Source organism: Wyeomyia smithii, chromosome 3 (assembly GCF_029784165.1).
Source record: "Wyeomyia smithii strain HCP4-BCI-WySm-NY-G18 chromosome 3, ASM2978416v1, whole genome shotgun sequence".
Lineage (NCBI taxonomy): Eukaryota > Metazoa > Arthropoda > Insecta > Diptera > Culicidae > Wyeomyia > Wyeomyia smithii.
In genome coordinates this window covers 156,942,177-156,952,780 of record NC_073696.1, presented here as the reverse complement: position 1 = coordinate 156,952,780, position 10,604 = coordinate 156,942,177, and the positions used below count along the sequence as shown (strand labels likewise).

General features: G+C 42.0%; 2 protein-coding genes across 2 annotated transcripts; both read left to right on the top strand.

Annotated features, from left to right (window-relative positions):
* The first annotated feature begins 474 nt into the window (after positions 1–474).
* LOC129728744 (uncharacterized) lies at positions 475–6,080 on the top strand. Its single transcript, XM_055687197.1, has 2 exons — positions 475–5,355; positions 5,418–6,080. The coding sequence occupies exons 1-2, from the start codon at positions 475–477 to the stop codon at positions 6,078–6,080; spliced, it is 5,544 nt and encodes a 1,847-aa protein (XP_055543172.1).
* Positions 6,081–6,862: 782 nt separating this feature from the next.
* Positions 6,863–7,978, top strand: LOC129729991 (uncharacterized protein DDB_G0271670-like; the record flags this gene model as incomplete). Its single annotated transcript, XM_055688931.1, has 1 exon — positions 6,863–7,978. A coding segment is annotated over one exon (1,116 nt), but the record flags the coding sequence as incomplete, so codon positions are not given.
* Between the last annotated feature and the right edge of the window lie 2,626 nt (positions 7,979–10,604).

The following is a 10,604-nucleotide window of genomic DNA, read 5'->3' as shown; positions in this document are numbered from 1 at the left end:
ACTGGAGTTGATTTGAGACAGAGAGTCGGCTAGGGAAAGATAAGGCGAAGAAATCCGCAGGAGGAAGGAAGAAACTAAATGTGAGTTTGTAAAATATTTTTGTTTGTTAAGTTACTAAAATTATTAATAAAATTGTAGCTTTGATCTACTTAGAACTAAAAGTGGATTCACGGCTGGTTTCTTGTTCCGAACAAAATCAAAGATTTATCAGGAACAACCTCAAAGGATGGCAACCGGTTCTCTAAAAGGTATGGATGAGGCTCCTGCCTATTGTTTGATGTGCGGAACGGTCCGGAAGAGGACGACTACCATATGGTAAGCTGTAATCATTGCAACTTATGGGCTGCGCTGGTGTCGGTGAAGATATACGTGATGTAGATTGGTTCTGTCCCAAGTGTAAAAAGTCCGACAGCCAGCTGAAGGTTCCGAAAGGAAACAAAAAACCCGGTAAGAAGACTGGTAGTGCTCGTAGCGATGCGGAATCTGCTCGCAGTGCCTATTCTAGACACTGAACTATTGCAACTCGAAGAAGAGCAGAGAGATAAAGAGCGAGCATGGGAGAAAGAGATGATACTTCGGGCGAAACGATTGGAGTTAGAGAGAGCCTGGAAGAGAAAACAGATACAACGCGAAAGAGAAATGCGTGAGCAGGAACTACAGCAAGAAAGAGAGTTGCAAGATCTTCAGCTGATGCAGGAGCGGGAATTAATGGACCGCCAGCTAGCAGCCGAAGAAGAGTTTCTGAGAAAGAGGGATCTATTACGGGAGCGTATGAATGCAAGCGCTGTACATCTACAACAGCTGATGAATGAAGGCGCAGCTGGTGGATCGAAAGCGGGATCCGATAAAGCTAAAAGAGATAGAATAAGAAGTTGGGTATATAGACAAGAAATAAATAAATATGAAGATTTAAATTCGATTCGCCAAAATGAAGAAAGGCGATCGACGGTGAGTTACAAGGATAGGCCAGATGATAAATTGGAACATGATTCACTTGAGAGTGGTTCTGAGCTGAGTGATCCGAGATCCCAGAGCAGAAGGCAAGACGGGCCGGGGCAGTCGAGAGTAACGAAAGATCAGTTAGCGGCACGGCAGGTGGTGTCGAAACATTTGCCAACATTTAGGGGTGAGCCTGAAGTTTGGCCCTTGTTCATTAGTAGTTTTGAACATACAACAAGAGCGTGCGGGTTTACAAATTTAGATAACCTTAAAAGGTTGCAGGACAGCCTGCAAGGGGATGCGTTAGAAGCGGTTAAAAGTAGATTAGTGCTCCCGGACTCGGTCCCAGATGTCGTAGAAGACCTTCGTAAACTTTTCGGAAGGCCGGAAAAGTTGCTGAGGGCATTGTTATTGAAAGTACGGAAAACACAAGCCCCTGACTCGGACAATTTGAAAACATTTATCCATTTTGGAATCAATGTTAAGCAACTTTGCGATCATTTAGAAGCTGCTCAATTAATGGATCATTTAAACAACCCCATGTTAGTGCAGGAGTTGGTAGAAAAACTACCGACCAACTACAAACTGGATTGGGTCCGGTATAAGCGGGGACGAAGCGGTACTCCGTTAAGGTTGTTCACCGACTTTATGACTGAGGTGGTATCGGATGTATCAGAGGTTTCCGACTGCATGGATTTATCACAAGCTCAACTAGTTAAACTCAGCGGGAGCGCGGGTTCAAAGAGAAAAGAATTTGTGCATATGCACGGGGCGGCACAGAAGGCACTGGCCCAACCACAAACGGATGGTGGTGGCAAGCCCTGTTGGATTTGCAAACAAACCGACCATAAACTCAGGTTTTGTGATGAATTCAAACGAATGAACCTGACAGACCGGATGAGGGCTGTAGAAAGGCTGAAGCTCTGCATTCTCTGTTTAAATAATCATGGAACCAGTCGATGCAATTTTAAGCTACGCTGTACAGTCGGTGGGTGCAACGGTAATCACCACACGCTGCTGCATCGAAGGGAAGAATCGGTTCGACTAATGAAAGTCAACTGTAACGCACACGAAAATTTTCGTCGATCAGTGATTTTTCGGATGGTTCCTGTGACCCTCTACGCAGGAAATATAGTTGTCAAAACATTGGCTTTCTTGGATGAAGGATCCTCTAGTACGCTGATAGAACAATCAGTAGCCAATCAGTTGAAGGTAAGAGGTGCACCAGAACCATTGATCGTCACCTGGACGGGAGACATTAAGCGGTATGAGAACGATTCGCGCAGAATTACTTTAATGCTCTCTGCACAGGGATCGAGCGATAAGTTTGCTTTAGAAAATGTCCGCACAGTCTCCAAGCTGGTTTTGCCGAAACAGAGTCTCCGGTTTGCTGAAATAGCGACACGATTTCCGCATTTAGCAGGTTTGCCAGTAGCCGACCACGTAGGAGAAGAGCCAGCCATCTTAATAGGGCTGGATAATCTGCATTTGTTCGCGCCGCAGGAGTCAAGGATTGGTCAATCTGGTGAACCAATCGCAGTACGGTCTAGACTGGGATGGACGGTCTACGGGCCAGAAAAAAGGCAAAAGGAAAATGCGGCCACTTTCCTCAATTTACATGTCACAGAATCGGTTAGCAATCAGGAACTGCACGATATGATGCGAGCGCAATATGTCCTTGATGAGGCGGGAGTTGCAACCTTCGCTGTTCCAGAATCACTGGAAGACCAAAGAGCAAAAGCGATACAACTAAAAACTACAAAACAAGTGGGAGATCGTTTCGTAACGGGGTTACTTTGGCGAAAGGACGAACGACGGTTTCCAGACAGCTATCCAATGGCTGTGCGAAGGGCAAAGGCTCTTGAAAGAAGGTTGGAGCGAGACGAGGTGTTAAAAAACATCGTATGCAAGCAGATTCAGGCGAAAGGGTATGCCTACAAAGTCACAAAGGAAGAACTGTCCGGAACGCCATCGTCAGCAGTTTGGTATTTGCCACTAAATGTGGTAGTTAATCCGCGAAAACCGGGAAAGGTACGCCTAGTTTGGGATGCTGCAGCGTGCGTACGGGGAGTGTCATTGAATACACAGCTACTCAAAGGGCCAGACATGCTTGTATCCCTCCCGAAAGTAATTTGCCGCTTTAGAGAGAAGCCGGTTGCGTTCGGAGGAGACATCGAGGAGATGTATCACCAGGTTCGCGTTAGAAATGAAGATAAATCTGCACAACGTTTTCTTTTTCGTTCGACAAGCGATGACGAGCTGCAAGTGTACGTGATGGACGTACTCACGTTCGGCGCAACGTGCTCCCCGAGCTCAGCGCAATACGTCAAAAATGTGAACGCAGGGCGGTTCGCAGAACAATTTCCGGAAGCAGCAGCTATTGTCGATCGACATTATGTTGATGACTATTATGATAGTGCGGACACCGTAGCTGAAGCGATCGATCGGGCTAAGGCAGAGAAATTTATTCATTCTAAGGGAGGATTCAACATTAGAAACTGGGTATCGAATTCTAACACCGTTTTGGAGGAAATGGAAGAGCGAAGTGAGAATGCAGCAGTGCATTTCAACAAAAATAAAAACACAGAGTTTGAGCGTGTTTTGGGAATAGTTTGGGAACCTCTTCGGGATCAATTTGCATTTTCCACCTCGTCGAGAGCAGAGTTTCGCAAGATCCTTCAAGATGAATTATGCCCGACAAAAAAAATGGTTCTTAGCTTTGTCATGTCATTGTTTGATCCACTGGGTCTCTTGTCACCGTTTACAGTTCTTGGGCGGATGTTACTCCAAGATATATGGCGGATGGGCTGTGATTGGGATGAGAAGATAGATAGGGAATCTTTCAGAAAATGGATTAAATGGGCAAAGCTGCTGCCAGAAATTGAGACGTTCCGTATCTCCCGAAGTTACTTTGGAAACGCGCGGTCTGATGAGGTACATGATATCCAGCTCCACGTGTTCACGGATGCTAGCGAAACGGCTTATGGATGCGTGGCGTTTTTACGTGCGGTAGTTCGAGGCGAAATTATGTGCACACTAATAATGAGTAGAGCTAAAGTTGCACCTTTGAAGCTGGTATCTATTCATCGATTGGAACTCCAGGCAGCAGTTCTGGGAGCACGTTTAACACGCACAGTACGCGAAAATCACAGTCTCACAAGCGGCAAGCAATGTATTTGGACAGATGCGCAAACAGTTTTGTCCTGGATTCGATCCGATCAGCGGAACTATAAGCAATATGTCGGATTTCGGATTGGAGAAATTCTCAGCTTAACCAAGCTGACCGATTGGTATTGGGTACCGACAAAGCTTAATATAGCGGATCAATTGACAAAGTGGGGAAAAGAGTTGGATTTAAGCTCAAACAGCTCATGGGTTCGAGGGCCCGCATTTTTGTATCAATCGGAAGAAAAGTGGCCACGAAAATGCATGCCACCAGCGAATACTACGGAGGAACTACGCGTTCATCTTTTGTTACATGACATATGTTTGCCAGGCCAGATCATAGATCCTTCACGATTCTCGAAATGGACCGTGCTGGTACGAACCGTTGCTTCAGTGATTAGATTTGCGTTTAATTGTAGACGAAAGGTGAGAAAGCAGCCGATCGAAACTTTAAGAGCCACAGACTGTCAGAAGAAAATACTGGAACGGATGGCAAGCGTTTTGAGTGTACGTGTTCCTTTCCAGCAAGAAGAGTACAAGAGAGCTGAATCGCACTTGCTTAGAATGGCACAGGCGGACTCATACGGACCTGGATTAAAGGTGCTAATGCATAACAAAGACCGCCCAGTCACCGAGTGGCTTTCCCTGGAAAAATCGAGCTGTCTATATAAGTTATCGCCGTTTTTGGATGAAACCAATGTGGTCCGAATGGAGGGACGAACAGAACGAGCGGAATATCTACCATTTGATTTGCGGTTCCCAATCATTTTGCCGGCTGAAAATGCAGTAACGAAATTGCTGGCCCATCATTATCACTCAAAATTTGGCCATGGATACCGTGAAACGGAAAAAAATGAGTTGAAGCAAAAATATTTAATACCGAAGGTTGATGCATTGGTCCGAAGAGTGTCTTCGTCATGCATGTGGTGTAAAGTTCAGCGAAACAAACCACAATGTCCCAGAATGGCACCGCTACCGGTGCAGAGACTTGCGACGTATCTTCGGCCGTTTAGCCACGTCGGCGTCGACTATCTGGGTCCATTCGAGGTGACAGTGAATCGCCATGTGGAAAAAAGATGGATCGCGTTGTTCACTTGCCTAGTGATGCGGGCTGTACACGTGGAAGTCACGTATGGGCTGACGACCCAGTCTTGCTTGATGGCGATTAGGCGGTTTATGGGTAGACGAGGTCCACCAACCGAGTTCTTTTCGGACAACGGGACAAATCTGCGAGGAGCTAGTAAGGAAGTGGTAAAGACCATTCATGATGTCGCAAAAGATTGCGCAGAGGAGCTGACGAACGCACAAACCAGATGGTCGTTCAATCCACCCGCGACCCACATATGGGTGGTGTTTGGGAGCGGCTGGTGCGTTCGGTCAAGGAGGCGTTGACGGTGCTTAACGAAGGGAAGCGGCTCACGGACGAAATTTTGCATACCAGTATCGTTGAGGCAGAGGATATAATAAACTCCCACCCGCTCACGTATGTGTTTCAACAATCTGGAGAAACGTATGCGTTGACACCGAATCATTTTTTGCGAGGGGTTTCACCCAACGAACCATGTAGCGTTCCCCCTTCCCCGCGTCCAGCAGAAGCTCTGCGCGACTCATATAAACGAACCCAACAAATAGCGGACGAAATGTGGACACGTTGGATAAAAGAATATATCCCATCAGTAAACCAGAGAACGAAATGGTTCGAAGAATCACGACCTCTCAAGGCAGGAGATTTGGTATATGTTACCGACGGAAACGCAAGGAAATCATGGGTTAGGGGAATTGTAGAGGAGCCAATTGTCTCGAGTGATGGAAGGATTCGACAATTGTGGGTTCGCACCAAGACGGGATTGATAAAAAGAGGAACCACAACATTGGCGGTGTTGGAAATTAGTGACAGCAACACTGGGCCGGATATAGACCGGATCAAAGTTACGGGCCGGGGGATGTTCGGGACAACACCGTTGGACCACCCGTAGGGTCTACCACAGGGATGATAGCGTCACGGGTTGGTAGCGAAGCGTCACGGGATCAAGGTTGGTAGCGAAGCGTCACGGGATCAGACAGATAGCAAGTGAGATGGCAATCAAAAACGTCAATTAGATAAAATTGCTTAATCACGAAGGAAGGTAATAGTTAGAGGTTAAAAGGTGAAAGTCAAATAAAGTTTAAAAAAAGTTTTTCTACAAGTTCTTGGATTTCGGATCGGTGGTAGTTGCGAAAATTAAGTGGAACTTAATCAGGTATTAAAATTAAAACAAATTAAAATATAATACTGAAATAACGTTACATAAAACAGCACGACAGGACAAACCGAGTTAAAAACCTTGCTGGGGAGAATTTGTAGGATTGACGAGCAAAAGTAAGTCGATAGCTAAAACGTTAACCTAAAGTAAAATAAAACATTGAAATCTTAAAATTTAAAATATAGAAAATCTGGAGTTGATTTGAGACAGAGAGTCGGCTAGGGAAAGATAAGGCGAAGAAATCCGCAGGAGGAAGGAAGAAACTAAATGTGAGTTTGTAAAATATTTTTGTTTGTTAAGTTACTAAAATTATTAATAAAATTGTAGCTTTGATCTACTTAGAACTAAAAGTGGATTCACGGCTGGTTTCTTGTTCCGAACAATCATCATCATCATCATCATCATCATCATCATCATCATCATCATCATCATCATCATCATCATCATCATCATCATCATCATCATCATCATCATCATCATCATCATCATCATCATCATCATCATCATCATCATCATCATCATCATCATCATCATCATCATCATCATCATCATCATCATCATCATCATCATCATCATCATCATCATCATCATCATCATCATCATCATCATCATCATCATCATCATCATCATCATCATCATCATCATCATCATCATCATCATCATCATCATCATCATCATCATCATCATCATCATCATCATCATCATCATCATCATCATCATCATCATCATCATCATCATCATCATCATCATCATCATCATCATCATCATCATCATCATCATCATCATCATCATCATCATCATCATCATCATCATCATCATCATCATCATCATCATCATCATCATCATCATCATCATCATCATCATCATCATCATCATCATCATCATCATCATCATCATCATCATCATCATCATCATCATCATCATCATCATCATCATCATCATCATCATCATCATCATCATCATCATCATCATCATCATCATCATCATCATCATCATCATCATCATCATCATCATCATCATCATCATCATCATCATCATCATCATCATCATCATCATCATCATCATCATCATCATCATCATCATCATCATCATCATCATCATCATCATCATCATCATCATCATCATCATCATCATCATCATCATCATCATCATCATCATCATCATCATCATCATCATCATCATCATCATCATCATCATCATCATCATCATCATCATCATCATCATCATCATCATCATCATCATCATCATCATCATCATCATCATCATCATCATCATCATCATCATCATCATCATCATCATCATCATCATCATCATCATCATCATCATCATCATCATCATCATCATCATCATCATCATCATCATCATCATCATCATCATCATCATCATCATCATCATCATCATCATCATCATCATCATCATCATCATCATCATCATCATCATCATCATCATCATCATCATCATCATCATCATCATCATCATCATCATCATCATCATCATCATCATCATCATCATCATCATCATCATCATCATCATCATCATCATCATCATCATCATCATCATCATCATCATCATCATCATCATCATCATCATCATCATCATCATCATCATCATCATCATCATCATCATCATCATCATCATCATCATCATCATCATCATCATCATCATCATCATCATCATCATCATCATCATCATCATCATCATCATCATCATCATCATCATCATCATCATCATCATCATCATCATCATCATCATCATCATCATCGTCACAAGGTAGCATTTAGGCCCGCTACTTTTCTCACTGTGCATTAATGATGTCACTCGGTTGCTGCCACGTGGAACCAGATTATGTTATGCTGATGATGTTAAAATCTATTTGCTGATAGAATCTATCGACGACTGCGCAAGACTTCAAAGCTACGTAAATTTGTTTGCACAATGGTGTGATTCTAACCGTATGACAATCAGAATCTCAAAATGTTCTGTTATCAGCTTCAGTCACAAAAAACAGCCTCTGGTTTATGATGACTGTATTGGAGATACGTATTTAAGACGCAGCGACATTGTAACTGACCTTGGCGAGGTGTTGGATTCTCATTTGACGTTAAGACAACACTATATGACGATTACTAACAAGGCGAATCGACAGCTGGGAATCATTTTCAGAATTGGACGAGAATTCATTGATCCCGGAGCTCTGCATGCTCTCTATTGCTCCTTAGTACGTTCTATCCTCGAAGCTAGCTGTGTAGTTTGGAGAATTATTCTTAACAGAATGATGTCACACATCAACAAAAATTCACTTTTTGCAGATGAACAGTTTAGATTTCGCCACGGGCATTCCACTACTCATCAATTGCTCAGAATTACTAATATGATACGAGCTAACGAATCTTAAGGTTATTCCACTGGAGCTGCTCTTTTAGACATAGAAAAAGCATTCGACAGTGTTTGGCATAAAGGTTTGATTGCGAAATTGCAAACATTTAATTTTCTAATTTTCCCAATCAAATTTTTGAAAAATTATCCTACTGATCGAACTCTGCAGGTTGTCTATCAGAATTCAAAATCTGATAGATTTCCTGTCATAGCAGGTGTGCCTCAAGATTCTGTCTCGATCAACTAGATTAGTTGAGAGAATACGTTATCGATATTGTTTTTGGCACATTTTGCATGTGTAGGATAAGTACAACGATACACCGTGTCCCAGTGTTAAGTCGAGATAATTTCCAGCTCGAAAAGATTCTCTGCCTGATCGGGAATCGAACCCGATATCACAACCGTGTGGGAAAGCTAGTCGGCCGACATCGCTAACCACAGAGCCACGGGGACCACACCTTTTTATTGGAACATATAGCTGAGCAGAATCGCACCAATTGACCTATGATCAAATATCGACCATTTTTGATTTGAATAAAACTTTGCACACTTGCACTTGCACTTTGCAAACTTTGCAACTTTGCAGATGGAGAGATTTTTTACACCCATGAGTTATATTTGAAAAGGGCGTATGCCTTTTGGCATAGGTTTTATTCGAAGCATCGTAGCCCAGAAACCGTTGGTTGTATAGAAAAACTGTCTGAATTACTGAGTTGTGGGGAATTAAAAATGCATCATATACATCATGAATAGAGACAGTGGTAGTTCGCGGCAAAAAAGTTGAAAATTCGCGGGTGGCAAAATAGAAAATATTCAAAATTCGCGGTTTTTTCGCGGCATTCTTTTCTTCAGAAAACGCCAAATAAAGTGCTCTTAGTAATATAATAAAAAAACTGTTTTGTTTAATTTAATGTAAGTACTGTAATTCAAACGAACGATTCATGATTTCTTTGCAGTGAGGACTGTGTTGAATTATCTTCAATCATATTTTGGTGTCGGCAGGCACGTATTATTCAAGTTATTCTGACTCACGTTGCATGTTCCGGGAATCGATTTTTTTTTTTTGCAAACCGGAAAAGTGCAAGAATATTTGCCAAAATTATAATATCAATCTCACTGTTGCGTATTTTTTAAAATGCAAAAATGCTTACTACATGAACTAAGTTGGTACATCTTGTAACTTCGATTTTGCACACTCTGGGCTATCATGCAGGGTCCCAATCGCCAAAATCTTTGCTCGAAGAGGATCTAGTAACTGAGCCGGCCGAAAACAATCCAACCCAGGCTGACAAAATCTCGTTGGAAGAGCAGTTGTACTGTTCCATCAAATTGGTTGGGTAAAAAAAGGCCTACTGTTACCATAGAGGTGCGCATTAATCTTAAGATGTGTCCGTGTTGCTGGTGTTCGCGGCATTTCCCGTTTTTTTGTCAATTTCGCGGCCGATGCTGGATTTCGCGGAATTCGCGGCTTCCGCGAAATCGCGATTCACCACTGTCCCTAATCATAAACATTGAATTTCAATTAAAAAAAAAACGAGTTGAATTTTTTTTTTCAAAATAATTTTATTATGGTAGATTGATTTTTATATACAAATTCTAGTTCAAACATTTTTCAAAATATTTGTATTCTGATAATTTTAAAAGATCCAGAGAGTCATTTTGAATCAAAAAGCTCTTTGTAGTTAACATTCTAAAGGCATCGTTTTTTGAGTTATTTTGAATTCAAGCTCGTAAAGTTAGTAATATTTAGGAAATACACACATATTTCTCAATTTGTCCGTGGTTCTCCATCAAAAACCTTACGTTCATTGGAATGCTTGATCAAAAGTATACAATTCATTATTTGACAACAAAACGATTGGATAAATAACTCAGGCGCTG